This window comes from Phaenicophaeus curvirostris, chromosome Z (genome assembly GCF_032191515.1).
Source record: "Phaenicophaeus curvirostris isolate KB17595 chromosome Z, BPBGC_Pcur_1.0, whole genome shotgun sequence".
Lineage (NCBI taxonomy): Eukaryota > Metazoa > Chordata > Aves > Cuculiformes > Cuculidae > Phaenicophaeus > Phaenicophaeus curvirostris.
This window is the reverse complement of record NC_091431.1, coordinates 48,896,558-48,924,454: the sequence shown is the minus strand read 5'-3', so window position 1 is coordinate 48,924,454 and position 27,897 is coordinate 48,896,558. Positions and strand designations below refer to the sequence as shown.

General features: G+C 38.9%; 1 protein-coding gene across 2 annotated transcripts in view; it reads left to right on the top strand.

The window, feature by feature from the left end:
- The window catches only part of ZNF366 (zinc finger protein 366), a 32,189-nt gene extending 5,560 nt beyond the window's left edge, over positions 1-26,629 (top strand). The window contains exons 1-5 of one of the 2 annotated variants that reach the window (XM_069881135.1): positions 9,846-9,961; positions 14,091-15,418; positions 17,559-17,750; positions 23,294-23,468; positions 25,955-26,629. In XM_069881135.1, the coding sequence (XP_069737236.1) occupies positions 9,946-9,961; positions 14,091-15,418; positions 17,559-17,750; positions 23,294-23,468; positions 25,955-26,487 (2,244 nt within the window). In that variant the 5' untranslated portion in view covers positions 9,846-9,945 and the 3' untranslated portion in view covers positions 26,488-26,629. Of the gene's footprint in view, positions 1-9,845; positions 9,962-14,090; positions 15,419-17,558; positions 17,751-23,293; positions 23,469-25,954 lie in introns of those variants that run through there. The other variant, XM_069881134.1, reaches the window with a different exon arrangement.
- The last annotated feature ends 1,268 nt before the right edge of the window (positions 26,630-27,897 follow it).

Below are 27,897 nucleotides of genomic sequence, written 5' to 3'. Positions count from 1 at the left end.
AGAATTCTATTATTCTACAAGGTGGGTTTTTTTTGCAAAACTTCATTTTCTATTGCTGGCTGGCCATTCTTAGGCATGGGGCAGAGTCACGGTGCTTTAATGGTATATTTGGTTTCCTTTTTCTTGAGATGAAAATCTGAACTTAGTATCCAGAACAATCTCTTTTCATCACTAACAATGAAGGATTAGTACTAAAATGGTTCAGGAAATTTTCAAAATTTCAGATTTCAAACTATGCTGAGTTTCCTTTCTCTCTTCTTTTTTCCTTTGGCAAAATTCATTTCTTATTTGTTTGCAGCTCTCGTCTCTTGTCCCAGTATCTGCTGCTGATGTTTAGCTAAGTCTGAGCCGCCATTCTTGATTTGGATGTTAGTTTTTTTAATCTAGTAAAACTGGCATTTTAAGTCTGTTTCAGTTTAAAATAAATAATCTCAAGAATTTTTCCCTGTTAGTTGATTTAGATAGAGGTTTGTTTTCCAATTGATCAAAATCACAGCAACAATATAAAATTGGTTTCAAATTTCAGATTTTCTTTAGTTATGGAAACAAAATAAGGCTTATTTTTAAAACTTTGTAGAAGTTAGTAAAATAATAAAGAGTAAGATGTAGGATGCATTTTGGGGATCAGAGCGGGAAAGTATTTGCTTTTTGCTGTTCAGTCAAGGAGAAGATTCAAGTTTGGTATGACAGGTGAAGGGCAAAGCCAGAGAGGAAGTTATCTTAAATGACTTCCTTGCAGGCATTATATGAACTGTTAAAAATACTGTTTAATACTGCAACTGAAGAAGTAAATACACTTTTCTTTTGACAAAATAAATTGATCTAAAAAAAACCCCACACTTGTCATGCGAGTGCATTTGTGAGGTGTATGTGAAGGTGACAATTTTTCTGAATGATAAATACATACTCAACACAATTTCAACACTTTAACATCGATTTTACACTCTGGCAGTCTGGAAAGCAGAACTCCCTAATCACAGTGCAGGCATATCAGAAGTTGTCTCCTCTAGTGCTCAAGTAATGTGGCTTAAAAGCCATTTTTAACTGTCTCACTGCTCATGATTCTTATTTTTTTCTGTTTGAGTATCAACAGAATAAACACAGTGTTGTCTAAGGAATGGCATTGACATCTCTAATTCCCTTGCTATTTTTCCTAATGAATTTATGCTACAAGGGAAATGCCTTAGTCACTACTGAGCCAGCTTAATTGCAAGTGAGTGATAGAAGTTAAGAGAGATTAACCAGTCTTTACAGCCAGGCAGCTTTTCCAGCAAGAAGTCTGCTCAAATTTCAGCTGAAATAAAATTTATTCATGTCTCCTAAATGACTAGAAAAGTAAGCATCTTTTGATAATTACTTTTAATGAACTGGACACCAAAAGGAGGGTTCAGTGGCGGGTATGTTTTCTCTAATTCTGTCAGAATTAGAGAAGAAGATGAAATCTTCTTTCAATTCTTCTAGGATGTAGCATATCTTACTGGAACACACAATACCTACCACTTTAGTGACTTTCATTTTCACTCTGAGTTTTGAATTGTGTGAAGCAAAGAATTGAACACAAGATAAATACAAAAAGCAATGGTCCTGCTGAAGACTAATATTAGTCCCCCATGTTTAGGTAAAACTACACTTTCATTAAAAATAGTCTGTTTTACAGACTTTATATGAAAACTCTCCCACACAATCCTTTCCTCCCATGGCCCTTCTTCAAGCATATGTGTATATTATACTAGGTAGTTTCTTTTTTGAGGCACCTGTTGCTTTACACGTGCAACATCCAAGAAGGTGCGACTAACTGCTAATGGTGTAGGAGAGTGCCAGCAGGCTGGCTTGAAGAACCAAGGCTGAAGTTGGCCCTTAGCTACCCTTAAAGATAACAAAGAGTTGGGAGGAGACCAGACCATCTCTCTGGCCTCCATAGAGGTGATAACAACACTGGGAAGGAAAGGAAGGAAAGCTGAATCTATTTCCTTTTCAAAGGTCATTAATGCCAGTGAAAGGTTTACTTTCAAAACAACAGCCTGAGCAGGACAGCATGAGGGTTATGGAAGGGCATGCTTTTTTGATCATTCTAATTTTGTGTGTTCTGCATAGCTCTGCTATTCATTTTAAAACAACACTGCTGCACAGCTTAAACTCCCTCTATGTCCACTTTATAATGTTTAATGATTGTACTTTGCAGGTGGAAAGATTATGTCCAAAATTTTTTTCAGGACTCCACACTCTGTTCAATATTACTATCTTACTACCAGATCCTTCCTTACAGTTGTATTATTTATTTGTTCTTCTGTTCACACTATCTCTTATAATATTTATGTGGCGAGAAAAAAAATCCTAAAACTAAAACTCAATTAGTGCTATTTGATAATTTTCCAGAGGAAAAACTATTTAATACATAGGATTCCTATGCTGCCAAAAATGTACTATTTTAATTTGCAGCAGCAGATACAGAAGTAGACAGGAAACAGGAATGGTGTGATAGGACTTCTGTAAGCAGTGATTAAAGTGACTCCACATACTTTATAAAGGCAGGGTCAGATCCATGATTCCAGCCTTTGACATGGGAGCTCCTTATCCACTTAAGGAAGAGATTTATCTTATTGGCATCATCTTATAACAGCCAAATCCCCAATCTTCTTCTCAGCTACATCCCAGATTTTCTGAAATGATTTCAGTACAATATGGATAATGCTAGGGAGAGATTTAGGACAGTTACTTAGGATGAATTACTGCCATTGTTTAATTAAGTAATTAACTGAGCTGAATATGCACCAATGACACCAAATTCAAAGCAAAATGTAACAGCCATAGGGTGGAAGACTCTGATTAATTTCCCTCCTCCACCCTGTGGAGTTTGGCACGTCTTTAGCACTCTTAAGTGAGTGCCCTAACTAGAGATGTGAGAGTAATCCTCTCCTTTGGGTGGAGCTGGGCCAAACAAAGATGCAGATGTCAGGGGGTAGGGAGCAGTGAGAGATCATACTGAATACTCAGGGGCTGCAGGCTCTGTCCCTTAGGGACAGGTCTGAGCTCACCTCCAGGCAACATTTCTCCAAGTTTATTGAAAATTAAAGGCATTTCACCCTCTTGAATGATTGCCTTTATGGCCTGGTGACATGTGAGGCTTCTTTCAGTTCATTCTGTCTCATAACCTCTTCTCTACAAGGCCAAATCTCCAGAAGAGAGGGCTGAAGGTCCAATGTGGGTGAGTGCGGTTTGTTAAGATATATCCTCAGCCTAAACTCAGACCTGTACTCCTTTCCTGGACAACAGCTTTCAGCAGTCAGCCATTTGTTTTTATTTTCTTTTCAAAACAAATGGAACTAATCTGGGCTACCTAAGACAATTTCTTCCTGACATGAAAACAGAGCACCTTCAAAAGCAGCTCAGAGCCACATACTGGTTAACCTGCTTGAGGTGATGGTTCACCCCTTTATATCCTCTAAACTCCCATACAGAATATGAATATATTTCACCTTCCTGTTTTCTTGGAAAAAAAAAAAAAGAGAGGTATTTTAAATTTAAAAACATTAGCCAATAGACTTTGCAGTTAAGGGGTTATCAGCAAAAATGGTCCAACCTTGCAGTGCAAAATAATGATTTCTAGAGATGGGGGAAATGGAAGAAGGACAGAGTAAGCAGTTCAGGGAGTTGGTAGGGTTGTGGAAAGCTGGGCATGAGTGAAAGTACCTACAGTACACATGGGCCTCAGGGGACTTTTAGGAGAAGAACTATTTCAGGAAGAGGCAGGTGGAGAAGAACCTAGGAGGGCATCCCTCCTCCTGCACGTAGCAGGTTTCTCTGCCCTGGCTCCTTTCTAAATATCTGAAGGTCTGTTGAAGCAGTTGAGAGATTTCACTTCCCCAGGACACAGGACCTATTTCTGTATGCTACTTGGCCCACATGAAGCAATTGTCTTTGGGTTTTTACATTAAATAATTTTTATCTGTCCTTCACAGAAGAAGTAAAAAAAATCACATTGGAACACCTTTGGATCAGGGGAGCTCTGAGTTCTGGGTAGCCAGAGGTCTGGAAAGTTCTTGTGGTGCTCTCTCCTGTTTCTCATATTCTTCACAAGATCAGTATCTTGTGTTAACTACACTGTGAGTGTGAGCTGGTATAGTTGATTTTATATCCTCCTGTATCTCATCAGCAGCTCTGTTCCAGGTGATACTTAGCATGTTGCTGTGGAGGGAAAGAGAAAGGCAAGAGGCTGGGCCAGAGCCCACCCTGCTGTGGGCAGAGACGGGGAAGAGATGGTTGTGCTGTGAACCCAGAGGTAGAGATCTGTCAGTAAACAGCTGTTTCCTCTCCCCTTGCTTGCTGGCCCAAACTAGCTTTGAATTACCTGTTGGTAGAAGAGGATCAGGCAGGTGAGGACATACAATCTTTGTCCCCTTTGTTCCCTTTCCACTTTTAGACCAAATCATTTGCTGTGACTTGCAGGCTACCACTATGAATACCTGTGGTTTAAAATGACTTCATGTAAAGAACTAACACTACAAAGTCTGTGAACCTAATATCCACTCCATTATCCAGGTTACCTATGTGTTGGTGAACATTTTAGCAGATAGAATAGAGAAGCAGAGAAGCAGTAACCACAGAAGGAATACAGAAGTGAAGAGGGAAGGAAACGTAAGAGAAGAACTAAGAAAACTCACAAAGAGGAAGAAAAAAAGAAAAAACAAAGGAGAAAGGAGGATAAGAAAAAGAGAAATAGCCAAAACAGAAGTAAGCCTAACCTGTATATAAATGGCATTTCATCTGCACATTCAAATGACTGGGGATGATCCATGAGGCTTCGGTACTGCTAGGAACATTGTTAATAACACTGTGCTGCAAATGTTCAGCAGTTACCCCACCCATGCTGCTCTGTGGCCTCCACCTACTGTCTTGTTAGGTATGGGAAAAGTAATGAGAAAAGTTTTATTAAACTAAGGACAGAGCACACATAAAAGCAATAAGTGGGATAGCAAACTTTTACTAAGCTGAGACACAGCACTCATACAGGAGAGAAGAAAATTATCTATAGCCACCTCAGTAGAACATCACACTTTTTTTTTTTCAATCTAATCAATGTCACAATTGAAAAGCAAGTTATGCCATAAACCGCTCTATAAGTACATCTGATTCCACAAACAGTGCATCAGCTTTGGCAGGGTGAATGGTGGGACTGCTCCAAACTTACAAGAGAGAAAATCTCAGAATCTAGTTGAACATTTTCAAAAATTATCAAAGCAAAATGAGCTATGTCTTATGGAAAAGTGAAGATGCCCTCATTTTTATGCTATTTTAAGCATTTTCTTTGCTACAAGAAATATCAAAGTAAATATACTTATGTAAAAGTCATCATAGTGTCTTTCTCCCTGAAAATTGAGTACAAAACTGAGTTACGCATGTATCCAAGATGATTCCAAAATCCATTGCATAGGCAGTGTAGGCAAAGAGCGAAGTTTCCTAAACTACTGTTATTTCTCAGCTAATTTAAAACAAAAAATGTTTAAGTTAAAATGTTACAATTTCAGAATGACAATACAGGGAGGGTATTTCTGTTGCACAGTTTTCTGAGAGAAGATGCGTCTATTTGTATTGGTGTCATACAGACAGTATTAATGCAGCTGTACTGCATAGGAAGCCCTTAAAGAAGAAAGGATACCTAAAATGTTCTACTTCAAACATGATGCACAGAAGGCATGCCAAAACAGAGTCAATGAAGGAAAAAGTCATTATTTCATACATAAGATAGGTTTGAAAGTTCATTGATTGTTTCATTTGTTTACTGTCTCATGTTAAGCTATTTAAATGTGTCAAATTTTCTAATCAATTTTCTGAGATGTGCAACTGTATAATTTTCATTAAGTTTGTCAGCAAAGGTTGCCATCTTTAACATATAGTCTCAGGATGCAAGTTATTTTTTCCATATGTATACAGTATATTTATCAAAAGTATCATATTTTAGTCATTGTATAGATGGGCTCATATCTTTTTGGACAACAGAACCCATAAAAAGTAACAAGGAATATTGTGAAGAATTAGTTTCAGAGCTCATTGGGAGTATTTCCATAAGCCTTGGTGAACTTTGATTATGCCCTAGGAAGAATTACCAAAGCTATCAGTTTTCCTTAATCATACATTTTCTGAGAAAAAAAAACCCTGCATTTGTTGATGGAAAGAAGTTTTATCCTGAAGACTGATCCAGCAGAAGAAGGTAATTTCCCAGGGAGAAGTGAAAAGACACTGTGCTCCTCAGTGCTATCATACTAATGTAGGAAGAAAAAAACCTGATCTGGTCCACTTCTTGTTTTCAGTCATTCCAGATAATTTTAATGAAAAATTGTTTACTTGTTTCCGTTTCCAATTCTATTAATATTGGTAAAAGGGAAAGAGAAATATTTATGGTAATACCCTTCTCTTCATAGTGTTCTCCATTTAAGCAGAATTATCTGTATCATAACAGGCTAGGAACAAGAAACCTTACCTCAGGAGGCAATTGAGTTGATGATTAACTCATGGACTTCATTGGACACTGGGTTTACACGCATGTGAGAGAGAAAAAGCAAGTGGTTATAGAAGTGGTATTAGAAAAAATTGACTAAACTCCACAATCACTATCATTCTCAGCTTAGGCCTGTTTTTTTAAGGCTTCTCCAACATTTGTGTCTCCTTAATCAGTATCTGACTCATTGATTTTGGATACTTTCCCTAAATCTATGTTTATTTTTGCAAGGTAGTCCAAATTTCTGTCTTCTCCCAGATCCACTTTGTGGCAGAAAATGTGCTCATTTAAAATGCGAATAATCTTTTAGGTTAGCTTCAAATACATGATTTTTTTTTTTTCGAACTATAAAAATTTATTAAATTCCCAGTAGAAAAGAAAATGAGAAAAAGCAATGTTATTGCATGAGTTTACTGACACACTGGAGGTGGCAGAAAAGAAGAGAAGGAGAAAGAAAAAAGGAGCTTCTGGTGGGTTCATGCTGCTGGTGAAGGAAACTAGAAGGGAAAAATCATAAGGAAGGACTAGATGCAAAAATACTTGTTTATCAGTAACAGACACATTCGTATTTGTAGGGTATTTCTGGCATTTTCAAAGTCTGAAAAATAACTCAAAGCAGTGTAGATTTAGTAGAGAACACCGCTTCACTGCTGAAATTAGATGAATTAATCATAGACAAGCCCCTTTGTTCCATTCCTGAGACTGATGTAAGTTTTGCATAAATAGGAAATTAGTGAAAACTAAGAATTTGGTGCTCACTTCAACAGCTATATGACTAAATTGATCTAAATCCAAAACCTGTTTGGAACTGTGAAGTGAATGAAGGAAATCTTATTAAACCTACTAGGATAACCAAAACCATCTCTATAACAGTTTACAAAAGTCAACGATTGATAAAAAGTATCTGCATAATAAGGCTGAAGATCTCCAGCTGCTTAAATTTAGCTCAAGAAATGTAATAGTGTCAGTTGCCACTGATCTTCGTCACATCCAACACAGAAGCAGCTGTTGGATTTCATTCTTTCCTTATATATACCAGTATTTCTGGACCCAAGAGGAGAGCAGAAATACACTCTTACAGGGCACGATTTCTACAGTCATACGTGTTATCTTGCAGCCCAAAAGAAGCTGTTCAGCCTATTCAGCCACATTTAGACTTCCCACACTTTAATCTGTTTCTTGTTTTTCTGAAGATGCAAACACATGTACAAATCTCCTAACAAGGTAGTCCATTTCCCTTTGTCAGAAGGTATGAACCACTTTCACTCATCTTCGACTCATTTCTGGTTTTACCATTGTGTTGCCCAAGAGCAAAATCAGAACAGTAGTAGTCACTGTTTTAGCTTGAGAAACTGCATCACTCAACATTTTTATGGCTGGGTTTGTTATTAGTCTGTAAGCAGAAGATATTTTCACACAGGAAGCAGAATCTTTGTTCTACTGAAGTCAAAAGAAAATATTCTGTTGACTTCAGTAGAGAAGATTAGCTGGACACTGTAACAATGCAGATGCTTGTAGAGTGAAAAGCATGACTTACATACTTTTTGAAAAGTTTTTCTGTAAAAATACAATGAGTAGAAATGGTTCATATTCTGTATTAAACTGCCTTACTCTTTCATGGAAGTCAACAACATTATTAGCTGCTGCATAGATATCATATTTTGGAAATATGTAAACAATTATCTGAACTCACTGTAGCATTTCTTTTCTTTGAGGGTTTTTTATGTTTAAGTGCCAATACAGCATGGAAACCTCTCTCTCAGTGAATTTTCCAGATCAAGTTTTCAAAACTGAGGAGCTGTAATGCTAGTGATAAAAGCTGGAATTCTTAATGTCTGTTCATATTCAAACTAACCTCAGTGTTTAGAGTAACACACTGCTGTGCTACATAGCATTACTTTTTAAATACTATGTGCTGAAGAAGGACAAACATTTTAAAGTGCTTGCATGGGAAACAGAAAAGATCCTTAAGAGATACTTAAAATAAAAATTTTCTAGTTCACGCTCACCCCCTAATCCACCTCCCTTATTGAGTATTAAAATATGATGACCTATCCAGAGTCAGACAGAAAAAAAGAATATTAGGGAACTGTGCTATTAAAACATTTAAAGTCCTCTACTGAAGTTACTTGAAGAAGAGAGGACTGCTCCTCCACTATTTCTTGCATGGTGGTCAAATCTGTAGTCTTTCCTCTGGTTTTCTCAGAACTCACATTTTTCTGGAATTAAGTTCTGGTCAAGGTGAAGATCATACCTCCATTCAAATTAACAAGGGCTTGATACCAATATGAAAGAAGGTGAGAATCATAGAATCATAGACAAACCAGGTTGGAAGAGACCCATCGGATCATCGAGTCCAACCGTTCCTATCAAACACTAAACCATGCCCCTTAGCACCTCGTCCACCCGTGCCTTAAACACCTCCAGGGAAGGTGAATCAACCACCTTCCTGGGCAGCCTCTGCCAGTGCCCAATGACCCTTTCTGTGAAAAGTTTTTTCCTAATTTTTTTCCTCAAGCTCCCTGGTGGAGCTTGAGGCCATTCCCTCTTGTCCTGTCCCCTGTCACCTGGGAGAAAAGGCCAGCACCCTCCTCTCTACACCCTCCTTTCAGGTAGTTGCAGAGAGCAATGAGGTCTCCCCTCAGCCTCCTCTTCTCCAGGCTAAACAACCCCAGCTCTCTCAGCCGTTCCTCATAAGGCCTGTTCTCCAGCCCCTTCACCAGCTTTGTTGCTCTTCTCTGGACTCGCTCCAGAGCCTCAACATCCTTCTTGTGGTGAGGGGCCCAGAACTGAACACAGGATTCGAGGAGCGGTCTCACCAGTGCCGAGTCCAGAGGGAGAATAACCTCCCTGGACCTGCTGGTCATGCCGTTTCTGATCCAAGCCAAGATTCCATTGGCCTTCTTGGCCACCTGGGCACACTGCTGGCTCATGTTCAGTCACTGTCAACCAACACCCCCAGGTCCCTCTCCTCCAGGCAGCTTTCTAGCCAGACTTCTCCTAGTCTGTAGCACTGCACAGGGTTGTTGTGCCCCAAGTGCAGGACCCGGCATTTGGCCTTCTTAAACCTCACGCCATTGGACTCAGCCCAGCGGTCCAGCCTGTTCAGATCCCTTTGCAGAACCTCCTTACCCTCCAGCAGATCGACACTTCTACCCGGCTTAGTGTCGTCTGCAAACTTGCTAAGGGAGAAGAGAGGCTACATTTAATCATTTCTCAACTAATTTCTACATCATGGGGTTTAGGAGACCAATGGAAAAAAACCAAATGATGATCCATTTTTATGATAATCCGAATCTGCACTTTCTCTCCCCTTTTAGGTGTTCTTTTGTTGGATTTTATAGCAGCTCTCTGACTGTGCTCATCACTGACTCTTTAAACACTTTCCCTTACAGGCTTAGCTCCATCGTGTCTGTAGCCTTGGACAGTGGAATCAACCCATACACTCAATGAAAGCAGACAAAGGTTAGTAGTACAAGGAAATTATTTCTTTCTAGTACTTTCAAGCAGTTCCACAGACATTGCAATAGCTCCATGTCACAGAAAGACTGAAATTTTGCATAAAATAGGCTGTCGAAGAAAGGAGTAACAGGCAAACAAAAGACAAGAGACCAATTAGACAAAACTCACTGTCACTTCAGTGTACTTTTGGCAGCATTTCAATTATCTAACACAAGCAGTAATTAACATAGCTGGGTTCTTCATTGTTATGGGCTTTCTTAAGCATTTTATACCCATATTGCTGGGCAAGAATCAGACACATAAGATGAAAAGTATTTGAGGGACAGGCCCAAACTTAGAAGGGAAGATTTTGGTCTACAGGAATATTTCATGTTCAAATTGTGTGCATTTTTTCCCTTTTGGAAAGAAGTGGAGTCTTCTTTTGGTATTCAGGAAATCCTCTTCCCCTTCTCACTTGTTTATGAGTCAAGCTTTTGTACCTAAAGAGTCCTAAAGGTCTAACCGTTCCTTACTTTGGCCACTGATTTATGGTGACAAAGAAACACATCAGAGTGCGTACTTCCTAACAATCCTCTCTGATGAAATGTACACACTTAAATATATTATATACGTATGCATACACACACACACACAAATACAGTGTACATATGTAGTGTGTATTTGTGTGTACACTATTTCCAATCAGTGAGCTAGGGACTGAAATTGGTATAATTATTAAATACTCGTCTCAGTTGTAAGCAATTTTATTGTCTTTTCCATACAGGAAACCCATACAGGATTCTTTTAATCATCAGTTTAGAAATCCTATGATTTTTTGCTTCCATTACCATTCCTTCTTTGTGCATTGATTGATCCCTTTGTCTAATTTTCTATCTTAAATATCTGTCACTGAGCCTTTGGCTTTACACAGTATCTCAAAGATGATACCACAGTCTAGCCTGTTAAAAACAAGTAATCTGTTTTCAAGCAGATTTTTAAGTTTTCTTCTCTTGTCCACAGCCTAACTAGGTCATAGAGGTTTGGTTTTTTCAATTTAGAAGTAAATTTTTCCAGTACAAAGCTTCCTGAAAAAGAAGCAGGAGCATCTTTAGTATTCCAACTACCTTCATGCTCTCCCTCCAGCATGTCCTAGAACAGTGTTGCAAATAGCATCAACATGTCACAGGTGACAGACGGAAAAAATGTCTCATTTTCCAACCTAACCTTTGCTTAATTGGATAGATAAATATACACAAACACACACATTCAGATAAGTGCATCTCTCAGGAGGACCACAAGGATGTTGGGAGGTTATGTAGGAAGAAAATCAAAAGGGCCAAAGCCCAGATAGAAATTAACCTAGCTGCAGCCATGAAAGAAATTTGAAAATGTTTTGATAAACTCTTTAGCAGCAAAAGTAGGGCTAAGGAGAATCTCCGTCCTTTAAAAAACAATGAGGAAAAGGCTGAGGCACTTAATGCCTTCTTCATCTCAGTCTTTAGTAGTAACACCAATTGCTCTCCAGTTATGCAACCCCTGAGCTGGAATACAATGACAGGGAGCAGAATGAATCCCCCGTGATACTAGAAGAAAGGGTTAGCAACCTGCTACACCATGTAGACACACAGAAGTCTATGAGGTTGGGTGGTATCCATCCAAGGGTACTGAGAGAGCTGGAGGAAGTACTCACCAAGCCACTTCCCATCATTTATCAGCAGTCCTGGCTAAACAGGGAGGTCCCACTCGACTGGAGATTAGCAAAAGTGGCACTCAACTATAGGAAGCACCAGAAGGAAGATCTGGGCAACTACAGACCTCTTAATCTGGCCTTGGTGTTGGGGAAGGTTATGGAGCAGATCATCTTGAGTACCATTGTGTGGCATGTACAGGACAACCAGGTGATCAGATCCAGTCAGCATGGGCTTATGAAAAGTGGGTCCTTCTTGACTAAAAAGGTATCCTTCTATGACAAGATGACCTGCTTAGTGTATGAAGGAAAGGCTGTGGGTGTTGTCTACCTCGACTTTAGTAAAGCCTTTGACATCATTTCCCACAGCATTCTCCTTGAGAAACTGGCTGCTTGCAGCTTGGGTAGGTGTATGCTTAGCTGAATAAAAAACTGTCTGGATGGCTGGGTCCAAAGATTTGTGGTGAAAGGAGTAAAATCCAGTAGTAAGCCAGTCACAAGTGGTGTTCCCTAGGGCTCAGTGTTGGGGCCAGTTCTGTTCAATATCTTTATCAGTGATTTGGATGAGGGGATTGAGTGCACCCTCAGTAAGTTTGCAGATGACACCCAGTAGTGCAGGATTGTAGATCTGATTCAGGGGAAGAAGGATCTACAGAGGGATCTAGCCAGGCTAGATAGATGGGCTGAGGCCAATTGTATGAAATTCAACAAGGCTGAGTGCCAGGTCCTGCATTTCAGTCACAACAATGCCATGCAGTGCTACAGGCTTGGGGAAGAGTGGCTGGAAAGTTGCCTGGCAGAAAAGGACCTGTGAGTCCTGGTTGTCAGCTGGCTAGATACGAGCCAGCAGTGTGCCCACCTGGCCAAGAAGGCCAACAGCATCCTGGCTTCTATGAGAAGCTGTGTGGCCAGCAGGACTAGGGAAGTTGTCCTCCTGTGCTTCTTGCTGGTGAGGCTGCACCTTGAATTCTGTGCTCAGTTTTAGGCTCCTCGCTACAAGAAAGACATAGAGGTGCTGGAGCACATTCAAAGAAGGGTGACAAAGATGGTCAAGGGTCTGGAGTGCAAACCTTACGATGAGTAGCTGAGAGAACTGTGCTTGTTTAGTCTGGAGAAAGGGAGGCCAAGCGGAGAACTTGCCACTCTACGCAACTATCTGAAAGGAGGTTTTAGCGAGGTAGATGTTAGTCTCTTCTCCCAAATAACAAGTGATAGAAGAAGAGGAAGCATCCTGCACTTGTGCAGTGTGATGTTTAGACTGGATATTAGGGAAAATGTCTTCACTGAAGGGGTTGTCAATCATTGGAACAGGCTGCTTTGGGAAGTGCTTGAGTTACCATCCCTCGAGGTATTTAAAAGATGTGTAGAGGTGGTGTTTAAGGACAGTGTTTAGTGGTGGATTTGGCAGTGTTAGGTTTACAGTTGATGATCTTAAAGGACTTTTCCAACCAAAATGATTCTATGACTCTAGGAGCCAAGACAAATTCTAGTAGTCTTATGTAAGATGAAACAAAATTCATAAACAATATTTTAGCTGAACCCCAAATTCAGGCGAAGCTCCCTGTATGATCACTGGAACATAAAATTTTGCCAGAAGAAAATTATTAATCTGCCTTGTCCCACTGTACCATTAGAAAGGCTTGGATCGTTCTTAGGTATCAATTGCTCTGGAGAGCTGGGGGATGTTAGCATAATTCTGTATTTAGTTTTATAGTGGAGATTTTGCTCACCTCGTTAGAAACAAAAAACCTCTAGGATAAGCTATAAAACTGAACATAATTTGGAGAGTTGTCAAAATTCTTTCCTCCTCCAAATCTGCCAGGTTAATATCTCTGGGATTAAAACAAAGAAAATAAATTAATCTCTGCCGTCTTATTACAATACTAAGTGAGAGAAGCCAGGAAACACAGCACAAAACCTGATGGTACACAGTGTCCCTAGATCACTTGGCAATTGTTTTCTCTCACAGCAGCACATGTTAATGATACAAAGAATTTTAACATTTTTTGGCTTTGGCTTTTCATGTCACAACCATAATAAATGTGCACATTATTGTTTGTATTGCCATATCCTTTAGATGCACCACCAGTTTCTAGAGCCTGCATATGCACAGCCAAGCACAGGATTTTGCCTGGCTGAACTAAACTAAGGAGAAACACTGCCATTCAGATTCAGCTGCAAAGCAGACTGTCACAGTACAGCATGTTTATGTTGCAAAGATGTTGTGTGTGTCAAACTTGATTTAAAACACCAATTCTACTGCAGGAAGACCAAAGCTTCCTTCTTCTTCACTAACCAATTTAATTTTGCTTTAAGAGGTATTTGTCTTGTATGGGTGTAAGAGATCCCTAGTTACCTCTAGTTAAAAAACCCAACAACCTCCAAAACAATAAAATAGACAATAAAACGTTAAACCCAGGAGAACAGGAAGAAATAAAAAGGTTTTGGTTTTTTGTTTGTTTTAAGGATTTTGGGCAGCACAGAAAAAAGCAAATACAATGAAGAATGAAGAAACAAATTTTACTGTGGACAGTACCCAAGCCTCTCCCTTCTCCTGCTGCCTGCAGCCGCTGAGCACTGTCAAAAAGCCACACAGAACAACTCCATTTGGTGAAGAATTCAGACCACACCTCTCACATTTCCACTATGGCCCTCCTCCTCTTGGAGAAATGGAAACATTCCAGGGGTCTTTGGAAGGAGGGTCTCGGAAACGCAAAAGCATGCCAACAAAAGTGCCTCCTTCTATAACCCTTGAGGGTTCCTCATCTCCCCCACAGAGACTCGAAGATCACAATGACATAGGTTCTTCCAGTCTCCCCTTGGTGTTCCCACAGGCAGCACAGCCCAAGTATAGTTCCCAGATGATCGATCTTTGCAGCTTTGGGTTTCAGTTCTACAGAACCCTGGAGCACTTTGGACCCAAGCCCATTAAGCAAGAACCAGCGAAACCTAATGTGGCATGGTCCAGTAGCCCAGCATTCATGCAGGCTCCTTACCCTTTTTATCCTAAAGTCCACCCTGGCTTAATGTTTCCCTTTATTGTGCCACCAAACTTTCATTTCAGAAACCCCTTTCCAATGAAAAGATCACCAGAGCCACCCTTCCAAAGAGCTGAAGCCAGAGAAAGTGGTGAGAATAAGCAGAAAGTGGAAAGAGTAGATGTCAACCTTCAGATAGATGACAGTTATTACATTGATGTGGGGGGTGAACAGAAGCGCTGGCAATGTCCCATGTGTGAGAAGTCCTATACGTCCAAGTACAATTTGGTCACTCATATCTTGGGGCACAGCGGCATTAAGCCACATGCCTGCACTCGATGTGGCAAGCTTTTCAAGCAGTTGAGCCACTTGCACACACATATGTTGACACACCAGGGCACTCGGCCTCATAAGTGCCAGGTGTGCCACAAGGCTTTCACTCAAACCAGTCACCTTAAGAGACACATGATGCAACACAGTGACATCAAGCCTTATAACTGCAGGATCTGTGGCAGAGGTTTTGCCTACCCTAGTGAGCTGAAAGCACATGAGTCTAAGCATGAGAGTGGCCGGGAGAACATTTGTGTGGAGTGTGGTCTTGACTTCCCAACTCTGGCACAGCTGAAAAGACACTTGACAACCCACCGTGGCCCTATACAGTACAATTGCACTGAATGCGATAAGACATTCCAGTACCCAAGTCAGCTGCAAAACCACATGATGAAGCACAAAGACATCCGCCCATACATCTGCACCGAATGTGGCATGGAGTTCGTGCAGCCCCACCATCTCAAGCAACACTCGCTAACTCACAAGGTAAGACAGCATGGGTTGCACTCTCACCTTGCTTAAGAAGGTAGCACAAGGATTACAGGCTACTAAAGATATATGTATTTACCTCCCTGGAAAGAAGGTAATCAGTCCATATCTCCTCAGGCTGGCCCTTTGCCAGCTGGAGAGTTTTATATAGAACAAAATCCCCAGCGGAGCTGGCAACAGTAGAAACTAGATGTCTCTGTCAGTTTTAAGAGAGTACACACAAAACTGGCTTTGTCCTTAGCAGGAGTTCAATTAAACCAAATCTATTACTTTCCAAAACAGTACTCACATCTCTCCATTTCTGGGTTTTATCTTCAGAATGACCTTCTGCTATGTAACATAATTTTGTAGTGCTGTATAAACCCCCCTGAATTTTTAACAGAAGATTTCTACTAAAAAACAGTTTTATTGCTTTGCTCCCATATTTGGGAGACAGGTGGATTTGCAGTAGGCTGTATGTATGCAGTATATTATTACTCATCAGAATCTGAGGAATCATTATAATGAGACATTTAGGGGGAACTCCACCCCCCCCCCCCCAATTCCCCTTTGTGCTTAAGTTATCCAGAATGCCAGTTAATAAAAGTAGGACAAGTAGGACCATAATCCCAGCCAATTCATCCCAACTGGCAGTCCAGCCACTGCTGACATAAATGGCAGCACAGTCAGTGTAGTCTAGGAGCAGGCTTTGGAATGCATCAAGAAAGATTGCTTGCAAAAACAGGAGAAATGTAACTGTTCCATCCAAGAATGTCTGACATTGGTTTATCCACCTTTACAAAAATGTTTTTAAGACTAGTTAAAACCCCATTTTTAGAAAAATTTGCTTCAAGTTTTGTATATTTTTCCTTTAATGCTTGAATTTTTACTTTTATATGAAAAACATTAAAAATACAGTAAATTAGAGCATTTTAATCCTACAAGCATATTTTCTTTTAAAAGCAGACAACCTCTGCTTCCACATTTGCTTTTTCTTCCTTATTACATTATTGTAATTAATGATCTTTTTGCAGATTCCCTGGTCTTTGGATCTACCATGTAAAATTCTACTAGTTTAAGACATGGTAGATTTTTTTGTCACAGGCCCCCGACCCTGTAGAGAGCTTCTTGCTTCTTTGTCCACAGCTGCAGGTGGATTCAGCTGTGAACATAATTAACAGTACTCAGCTGACCAAATGCAGTCTTGCATGAGACAGGTAGATAACTTATAGATGTTGCTAGTGTTCACAGTTTTTGCGCTGCAATTAACTGTGAAAACCACTGACTGGCATAAAACTAGAGATTGTTTCAAGTCTTCATTTTATTTGGGATCTGCAGGAGGAGTAATTGCTCCCTGCACTTCATTAGTAAATCCTCATTACCTTCAGCAAGTTATACTCAAATTCTTAGAGTGTTTAGTGGTAAATTAATTCATTTTCTCAGCATCTAAATGATTTATTTTGCAGTCAGACCACATGGGTATGACTAAGAATATTCAATTATGCATAAGTAAATTGACAGGATGGCATAAAAGGTGTTAGAAATGCTCTGTAAACTCCAGATAAAATGAGATCACTCTATTAGGTCTAGTGCAAGTCTCACTAAAAGTGAGCAGTTTTTATTCTTGATGAATGTAACATGTACATCCTTGTATGGTGACATAGCTTGATTACTTCTTGGTTATTTCAGATTATTTTCTACAGCTCTATTCAAAACAGGACTATGCATTTTTTAGAACCCAATGATGTTCAATTATCAAACCATACATTTATGTAGTCTCTTAATTGGTTAGCTTTTTTTCTTCGTCAATAAGTGTACACATTTGACCAACACTTTACAGAAGCAGCAGAGTAGGACAGCAAAGCTCTGCTTCTGACTGTGTCTCATGGATTTGTAAACACACTGATGGAAACAAAATTCATTAATTCATTAAGGTTATATTTTGTTTTCCTTCTCTGCTTCTCAGATTCTTGTAAGAATTTGCCAGGAAAAATTACATAGATATCTATTACTAGAACAAATTATGTTAAAAGTGAAAACATTTATTACCTGCTTTGCTAATGCAGAATAAATAATTAATGTACTGCTGCACTGAATATTAAATTATCTAGAAAATTTTCCATCCACAGAATTTTCTAAGGTTTTTGTTTTCTTACAGGGTGTGAAAGAGCACAAATGTGGAATCTGTGGCCGGGAATTTACTCTGCTGGCGAACATGAAGCGGCATGTCCTGATACATACCAATATCAGAGCCTATCAATGCCATTTGTGCTTCAAGAGCTTTGTGCAAAAGCAGACTCTCAAGGCCCACATGATTGTGCACTCTGATGTCAAACCCTTTAAATGCAAGGTAAGTGCATTTTGAGCCAGAAGCACTAACTCACTGGATATTTGTGTGATATTATTGTCTTGAATTAGAAAAACAAGGCTTGCTAACACCTACTGTGGTTGTATATGAATTAGCATAAACCAGCCTGGTTTTCTGTCTTTATCCAGGTTCTGCTTATGTGGCACAAAATAATGGAGGCAAATATCCGTGGTTTACTCCCTTCCCCTTTAATATTAGTAACTTTCATCCTCATACTTTTTTTCTGCTTTGTGAACATATAAATGCCACAGCAGTTTGAGGACCATAAACATACCTTATGCTTGTTTAGTACAGCCATCCAAACAGAAGTCTAAGTGCTTAGTAGCTTAAAACACTGATTAAAAATAGAGATCAAGTCATGCACCCCACAGAGGACTGTGGAAAAGCAGCAGCCACTACTTCACACAGTGATGCTATGTGACAGTTCAGAGAAAGTCTCAAAGAAAGTCACAGCAAGATACAATTGCTGAAGGAATTTGAATTACAGGACAGGACATCAGTATCCTAACAAAACAGCCCCTGAGACCATCTGGCCTTTATAGGATCCTGTGTGAATTCCAGTTTGCTGCCTTCGTCCTGCACATTGCAGATTGACATACACTTTCCACCTTCTCTTCTGGTCCCTCCCCATAAACCTTTGAGGCTTTGGCTTTCTTGACTGTGCTAATCTCAGGTATATTCCTTATGAACTATTCATGTTTATATTCTTAATATTGGACATTACATCCATTTCTTTTGCTGCCGATCTATCAAATTCATTAATGTAGTCATACCTTGTGAATTCAAAGGTTATAGGTTTTATTCCTACTTTAATCGCCTTAAGAGAGCTTTAAAAACAGAGCAAAGCATATTACCCAGTGTATGCCTAAATAACTGATGATTAATCTGGAAACAATTTCTAGAACCCTTTCATCCAACATCTTTATAAAATTAAATATTTTCTTAAAAGGAAACTTTAATCAAGAAGCAAAGCTGGATTTTAAATGGAATAATTTTCTCTCGAAAAATATAGAACTTCCAAATATCATAGGAAAATATTGCATTCAGTGATAGTTTTACTAATAAAATGTCAAAACAAATCTTTTTAACGTACTTATTTTGCGTTGATAACTTTAAAACATTTGACTTTGAAAAAGTAACAGCAAAGTCTATCAACTTTAGCATTTAGTTTTATTTCAATTTATACCCCATTAAAATGTTATTTTGTATATGATGATTATAATAGTCTATGTTGATAAAATAATTTACATTACTGAAAGGCTTGGGTAGTTGTGTATCAAGTCTGACGGAGACTTTCATTCTTTGAGAACACCTATAAACCTGTGTTTTTGCTCCTGCTTGATTAAAGTCATCTTCTGACCACTCACATTTCAGAAAAGAAACTCATTTGTTTGATCAGCTGTTCTGGATGCTGGATCTGGATGCATACTATTTTTTACTGCAGATTAGCTGAAAATCTGTGTTCAGATTAGGGTTTGATAGTGACAGACTATTAAAAATTGGAGATGACAATAGTTTGAACTGGGAACTGGAGAACCACCAATATGTTTTCCAGCCAGTAACAAAAGATCTACAGGAACACCTGTTTTTCTTAGTTTTTTACTTATCTGTCTCCACCCAATGTTCCTAGGAGGCAAGAAACAAGTAAGCACAGTGCACCAGTTTCTCCTATGGCTGAAGAAGTACGAATCAATGTCAGTGCTCCTGAACAGCACAGAGATTGTAACAATAAACAAAGGGAGACTTAGGAGTTACTCTTTGGCATTAGGAACATCACTTCTTTACTACCCGTCTCTGACACATCCCTTGAAAGATTTGAGCAAGTATTTCTGGAAGGTATTTAGAGGGTTAAGGCAATGACCAGATAGCAGCCTTTTGGCACCAAGCTCCTCCTCAGCAGAAGGAAGGATATAGCTGTATGAACAGCCTGCTTAACAATGGCTCACATGTCCCTGGGGAACCGCCTGCAAATAGATTTCATCTTGCTTTCTCTTGTACTTTTCAAAGCTTCCTGTTTTCTCACGGTCCTTTTGGACAATTTACAGTCTTTCTCCCTCTCCCTCTCTCTTTGAGGAAAGGAACACCCTTCTTATGAAGGAAAAAAAAAAAAAGAAGAAGAATGCAGGGGAAAGAGAGCACAGCAGTAGCCTTTCTACTTCACCACATGCAACGGTTTTCTTTACCTTTTTCTCACAGCAAAAGAAAACATGAGGCTTTCCTATGCATCTAATCACAGCTAAGCACAGACTACCTGAAGTGAGGGAGTAGCAAATAGTTGTCCCTTCTGTTTCCTCATCCAGCTGCAGCCTGGATGTATTTTTTGATTTTTCTCTGAAGAGTGAACTTCTCTGTAGTGTTTAAAGGCCTGAGGCCATGCTGCCTTGTTTATTTCTGTTTTTAAAAAAAACACTGAAGAGTTCTGAAGAAGTTGTACCAGCTGGTGAAATAGTGATAATTCTGAACTACAGAGGAAGATGCTACGAAAATTACAATTACTATTTAGAGCTGAAATGAGCAATGTTTCAGATCTCCAATAAAGTATGCAATAATGTTTTCTCCAGCCCAGCCGGTGCTTGCAGCAGGTGCTTTAAACTCCACTTTTTAACTCATTTAAAATAATTGGTTTAGATCAGGAGTCAAAATCAAAGATAATGTAAGAGATAAGTCCTTTGGGAAGAAACAAAACAGACTGACAAATCTGGAACTGTGATGCTTCATGTGGTGGCTTAGGAAGACGAAATCTAGTGTTGGACTAATTCATCTGTTCTAGCAAACTGTAATAAAGTCCATTTTGCCAGCTAGTGCAGCAAAGTGTGTTCAGGAGTCTTCAGCTGGCATCTTTCTCTTTGGGGCTTGAATTTTATTTTGTCTAAAGCAGATAGTCCAAAAGGTCCAGAAGTAAATCATGTTATTCCTGCCATCCCAAGATCACTTGCATGAGCTTTGCATCTCCCTGAGTGCTCTGTGTTGCTGTCTTCTAGCATGTGAGCAAAAACCATGCTCTTTTCACCCTCTGGATCAAGGACATTCATCTGAAAGTCACCTTATGCCTCTTGAAATAATAGGTTACCCAGAGACCATGCTATGCAGAGCCATCATTCTGAAAAACAATTTTCATATCTGTATTTCTTTCATTTTCCTGCCACACCCCTCTACTCTAGTACCATTTCCTCATGTCCCCAGAGGAGATTTCAGGACAAGAACATGTTGCACGTGCCTAAGACTGTGCAGGACTTCGGGAAATGGAAAACCTACTGCCTTTATTCAAAGACAAAACTTTCATGCTGTAAGAAACTATCCTTTACAAAGTCCCCTGCCTTTTCATTGTGAAGAAAGAGAAACAAATGTTGCTTTGACAGAAAGAAATGTTTCTACTAGACCTATTAAATACTCAATACCTTATAAAGATATAGATTTGCATGAAGTATTCTTGTCATTCACTAGTTCAAAATTATTTTCCTTGATTACCAGTTTAGGTAGAGAAGTAAAGACCTTTCTATCAAAAAGCAAAAGCTTTCTGATCAGTGACCATACAACCAGATAATCAGAAGCTTTCTGTTAAGAGATATTATAGAGGTATTGTTATTGGCATTCTTGTAGGCAGAGAAATATTGACATGTTATAGGTCATTCCAGCAGCTGTCAAGATATTGTTCTTCTTCCTTGTGAATTTTTTGATAGGAATGGTTGGACTCGATGATCCGGTGGGTCTCTTCCAACCTGTTTATTCTATGATTCTATGATTCTGTGCTCCTCAGTGCTTCTTCTCCTCTTTGTTTGTCTCCCAGCACTTTCAGAGTGTTTTTTTGTGGCATTCATTTCCCTGAGCACAAGTAATCCAACATACTAGCTTGCTTTGGACACAAAGCAGAGCCAGTCCTCTTTCCTAAGTGGATGAATGACCCTTAAAATCAAATCTCTCACTTTTACTGATTAATAAGAACTAATTTTCAGTGGATATTGTTCTCCCTTTCCTACTTGCTGTCTTGGTGAACACTTTGCTAATAAATTCCTTAGCTAAAATGTTCATTTTAGGAAAACTATGGAAAGCAAATCATGGATAGGAAAGTTTTCAGCTGAAGAAAATACTTTTAAATCAAAGGGAATATTTTCAGACTCTTTACTTTTTCAGCATTGATTCAGCTCTTGCTTTTATTTAAGAACAATATTTCTGCAAATTTTTATGTTAATGAACTCTTTCCATTTTTCCTCAAGAGGTGGTTTAAAATCCAGAAGTTACAGTACTATTTCACCAAAGATCGATCTATTGATCTCCCTATCTACACTTTGTCTAGATATTCCAAGTAATGTCTTTCTGATTTTAAATGAAAAAGTACTGTAGCAGACCTCGTGTACTACAAAACCAATTCAATCAGAAGTCAGATTAGACTAAAAATTTAGTGGAATCTTAGCAATTTTAGTAGTTTTCTCCCAGATGAGTCCACTGCTTGATCTAAGTTTCAGTTACTCAATAATGGTGATTCTGGCGCATATGACAATAAAGATTATTTAAAAAAAAATCTGTTTGTAAAAGTATTTGTCTAAAATCATTCCAGAAGAAAAGGAGCTGAAGTAGAAGGCAAACACAGAAATCTGCAGAGGATAGAGATAACCACTTGAATGTGAACAAAATTATAAATCCTGATAAGAAAAGACCAGAAAACAAGAAAGATGAGAAGCTTGTAACAGTGATGTCAAACTCTTGTGTCTTGGGAATGTTTTTGATTTATAAGGGATCAGACTACAAAAGGATCCATTGAGATAAACAACTACAATTTAAAAAAAAATCCTTATTGTTTCATCAAAGGGAAATTTGCACAATCAATGGCTTGAGCTGGCAGGAACATGCTTCAGGGAGAGCTGAGTCACTCTTGCAGCCCCATGACTGTATAAATTCCAGCTTACTCACCAGAGACACTGAAATATAGAAGCTGGTAGATAGAAGAGAAGAGAATCAGAGAAAAACAGGGCAAAAAGAAAAAACTAGAATTAAAAAAAAAGGAATTCCTCTTTTGAGTTTTAAGCAAAGTACGTAGACATTTCATTTCTACTTAAGGAGAAGTAATACTCTGCTCGACCGTATCATAAACCCCTTCTTTGGTTTTATTTTGTGTCTCCATCTCTGCCTGGCTTTGTTCTTGATTAGAGACTATATTAATATACTACAAATATAATGGTTCATCAGGAGGAAAGGTTATACTTTGTGTTTCGTTCAAAATAAGAGCTGTCCAGGCTATGCACGTAAACCTCTCCCCTACTTACAACAACATTCCCTGCTTCTGGGGTGTCCTTGACTGTGTGTCCTAGTCAGAAAATTTTAAAAATCTACTAGTGCAGAAGACTTTAAACAGGTCAGGTTCTACTATATATTCTTGTCTGAAGGATTGTTGCCTGTATCTTTCAAAAAATTGCAGCCAGAAGCTGCCATGGCTTAAATTGAGCAGACTAGGTTCTATTTCCTTTTGAAATGGTCCCCACGGAAGTATCCCTTCAAACTAATTATTTGCATCTTTACTGTTTTTCCAGCTCTGTGGAAAGGAATTTAACAGAATGCACAATTTAATGGGACATATGCACTTGCACTCAGACAGTAAGCCTTTCAAGTGCCTCTACTGTCCCAGCAAATTCACCTTGAAAGGGAACCTAACCAGGCACATGAAAGTCAAGCATGGGGTCATGGAAAGAGGATTTCATTCTCAAGGTAATCTTTTTCACAAGGTTGTTCCCTGAAAGTCTTGAAGATGTGTGTGAGTAAACCCAAATGGGCTTTGCACCAAAGATCCACGATATTGTACCATATATCCAATGCTATTGGAAAAGATTGACTCTCATAAGCCTGAGAGGTTGTTAACTGTCTATTTACTCCAATGTTACAGATCAGAGATTGCAAAGGCAGTGACCCTTTCAGACTAGATAGGCGGTGACAGAGAGGTACAGTCTGAGAAGAAGGAATAGTGGGAGGCAAAATGAGACAGTATTTATGAACATGAAATAATTTTAACACACTAAATTGCAGTCATCGGGTGTTAGGAAGAACATGGTCAGTAGTCTGAGAGCAGAGATTTTTTCAAGCCATGCAAAACATTCTTGTACTTAAGCCCAGGGCTCCCCATACATCACTGTGAGAAGGTACAACATCCACATTACCAAAGAGATTCTCTCAGCATGTGGATACCCTGAGTGAGCTGGTAGAGACTCAGTGTTAGTGAGGCTGTGGCACATGAAGCTGGCCAGAGGAATGATTGGAACACATGATCTTCCTGACTGAAAGTATAATTCCTTTATTTTGGAACAGATGTTACAGTTTCAAGGGGCTGGATTCCCAGAGGCTGGCAGACCGCAGCCAGTCACAGACAAGCAGACAGTTTTCCCCACACACATCTGGTTAGGAGCTTATATTTTTTCTCTCATGTTTGAGGTACATCGTAAATCATAAATTCATTCAAAGCTGACAGAAGCAAAAAAATCTAGAGGATTTCATGGGTCTTGCTCACTGCATATTGGACTCCAGTCTGGAATGAGAATGGAAGCCCGAATGCCTCTATGTCAAGGAGCCTTGGTTGTTCTGTAGCATGCTGACTTTGCTGACGCTGGGTGAATGCCATAGGCTTGAGACCCAGTTTATAAAGATGCACGTGAACAGGAGGAGATGCTCTTCTTCCATATCAAAGTTTATGGATTTTTGACTGCTTAGGGTATCCTGCAAAGCATTTCCTATTTCACGCTTCCTAAAGTCAGTCTCACTTGTGTACATATGCCAATGTTATCTAAATAAGTGGGGAAATTGGGCAGGATTGTTATTTTAAGAGTTCACACATCCAAGATATTCTGTTTGTTAAGACTTTCTGGATAAATAATTCTTTCGTGAGTAAGATTTCTTGGTGTTTCTCAAACTCAAGATACAGGGCAGCTTTGTGCATATGTAAAACACATACTCTAATGACATTTGGCACAAAATTTACAAAGATCCTAACAGGTTTTGAAATACATGGCTCTTTTTTTCCCCCTATAAATCTCCTACAGCAACATGGCAGCTACACAATTACTTGTAATGGAAGACAGCCTAAGAGGTTTTCAGTGTCTAGAGATTCTTCACCTTATGAGGCTTGTCAGACACAAGATAAATTGTAAGGGCTGCCACCTGCTCATGAACCATTTTAACAAATACAACCTGTTGCAAAGTAGCGGCTGTATTGAGTGTGAGTAGCCCTATCTGCATATTCTGGAGAAACTAGATTTAATCACTAAGAGGTTAAAAACAAAACAAACCAGAGCAAGTAAAATAATGGCTTTTAAAGATACTTGCTATTGGGTGAAATCCTCACCCCAGTACAGTCACTATTCTTTTAATTAAGCCACACTATGCCTGCAGTATCTGAAATTTCTTCTGTACATCCTGATGCTTAGAGCGTATTTGAGTTGACACAAGCCACCCGGGTAACATCTTGATTTCCAGCAAGAAAGGAGACACTCTGACAGATATTAAGACAAACTAGATCCAGGACTACATTCAGACTTACACTGCGCTACTCAAAATTATCATTTGTTTATAATAAATTCCTCAAGCTGAAGATGTTGCTAATGTATAGAGCCTTTAAGTGCCATGAATGGCTTCTCAGGCAATGAAAGAGGAAAAATGAAGGAGAGTGGACAACATAGATTGCCAAGACTTGATGGTCTTTTAACTTTTAAAGTAGTAACTTTTAACCAGAGTGTCCATAGAACAAACACAGTAACATGTTTTCAATCTCTTTCACTTCTCTGGAAAAAAAGTGTACAAAACCTGGGTCTTTGATAATGGCATGTTATGCTTTAGATCAAAGTTGTCATTTAAAAAGGAGTAGGAAGGAGGAAGTGGGTAGGTTCACTGCCAAAATTAGTTTACAAGAGGCCAGGCCACTTCACTTTTATTCCTAGCTCCCTCATCAAGTGTCTGGCATGTACAGCGATGTTCTGTGTGTCCTGACCTGGCTGTGAAGTGTGTACAATAGTACTCCTTTTAACAGCATCTCAAAGGAGATGCCATGAGATGTAAACAGTAAAGTACTTGGAGATAGCTGGGTGGAAGACAAAAGTAAAGAATGAAATAGAAGGCCGCCTCTTGTTTTGTTTTTTAACCATGTATTGTGTAATAAAATTTGCTATATATAAATTGTTCCTTTTCTCCTTCTCTCAAACCACTACAAGGTTTTGGAAGAGGAAGAATTGGTCTGTCACAGACAAATGTCTTGAGAAACTTGGAACAGGAAGAGCCCTTTGATCTTTCCCAGAAAAGCCAAGGGAAGGGAATCTCATTTCATTCAGATGGTGAGAGTGCCAAGGGAAGCTCATGTCAGGAAGAAGAGGAAGACAACTGCTATGAGGCAGAGCAGTACAGCCCTGCCATGTACAACCACGACGACAACAAGCTGTACATGGCTCAAGATCTGTCCAGCAAACCTGAGTGCATGATGAAGGACTTCAAAGAGTCCTGCAATGAGAAGGAAGAAGTGCTAAGTGAGGGAGGACTGGAGAAGAGAATAGAAAAGTTGGACAAACAGGAGGGCCAAGGAGAGAGAGACCTTGCAAACAACAAAGAGTACGTCAGATTTAGATCTTTTGAAAAGGCCAGACTTGGTCACTCTCTCTCTGATTACTTGTATTTCAAGCACAGAAACAAAAGTCTGAAAGAATTGCTGGAAAGAAAAATGGAAAAACAAACAATGCTTATGGGCATTTAAAATGAACATTTTAAACCAAGTGGAAAATGGGGATCAGATAGCTTTTAATATAAACTGTAATTTACCAAATCCTGGAATTTTGTAATAGTCTTTAGAAATAAACAAACCAAACTAATAAAAACAATTTAACGTAAAACACATACATCAAAAGTATAAAGCAGTTCAAGGTCACCAAGAAATGCAATAGATACTGAACAATAACATTTTTATACTTAAACATTTGATGTGTAAGCAGACAATGGAGTAGGTACAGAAGTTTATTTTCCTTTATCTGGGGTGGTAGAGAATTATACACAATTTCCTAACTATCAAAAAGCAACATACTTCAGCTTTTGATTTATTATGTGACTAAATATATATGAACACTTATAACCATAGGTCTCAAAAAAATTGAAAATACTAAGTATTTCACAGTATAAGCAATAGTGTTATTAAATATAGTGTGCATAACAGTGCAGTCACCCTTAGACCTAACATGGTTCAAATACTTTCATTTACTGAAGTGACTGTTAGTTCAACCACTTACAGTGAGAAACAGGAAGCAAATTAACAAGAAATACTAATGCCTTGTGAGATAATGAAGCATAACATTGTAAGGCTTTGAAAGGACTCGAATTTATCATAGTCTCAGAAGCTTTTCCTCTGGCACAAGGGATGAGCATGATTTGGTGTGTTTCAGTCAATATAGGAGCATTCAGCAGTTCTTTAAGTGAAGTAGTATGGACTGCATAGACATTTTGTTCTGCTGTCTGCTCAGACTAATACATCTTGTGAGCAGCAACAGCATATAGCTTTTGCAGGTCTTGCTGTAATTACACATAAAGAAATGTGAGTAATTTCATTGAGAAAATGATACATTTTTGCCTTTTATCCCTTCAGTTTATCTTGGCTAGCAAGGATGATTTTGAAATACACAGGTCTGATCAGATTTTATTTTAGAAGGTGTGCCAAAATAGGGCCCTTACAGAAGCAGTACCTTAAAGAGGAAAACTGATTTTGGATTTCCCTTTATGGGACTCAGAAACTTTCCCTTATCACCATGGCATGACCATTTCAAAAGAATTCCACTCATGTTATTTTTACTGAGTCATTCTCAGCTTCTCATCCACTAATTCCCATACAATTATATGTTCAGTACACAGTTGCTTAAAGAATATTCCATTAAGCACATTCCATTAACCGCATGCATAGTTTGACCAGCACCTTAATTCATACATTTTCAAGACAGATAGAAAACAGCCCCATGCCATTCTATTGCTTACAATGAAATAAAAGTTTAGTAAGTTGTTTAGTTAGTCCTATGTCATTCCGACATGTCAGCCCAGAAGTCTAAAATACATATATATGGTACATCTTTTCCAAATATTACTACCTTCTTCACTTACCCACTAAGTTTTTGGCTTTAAATAC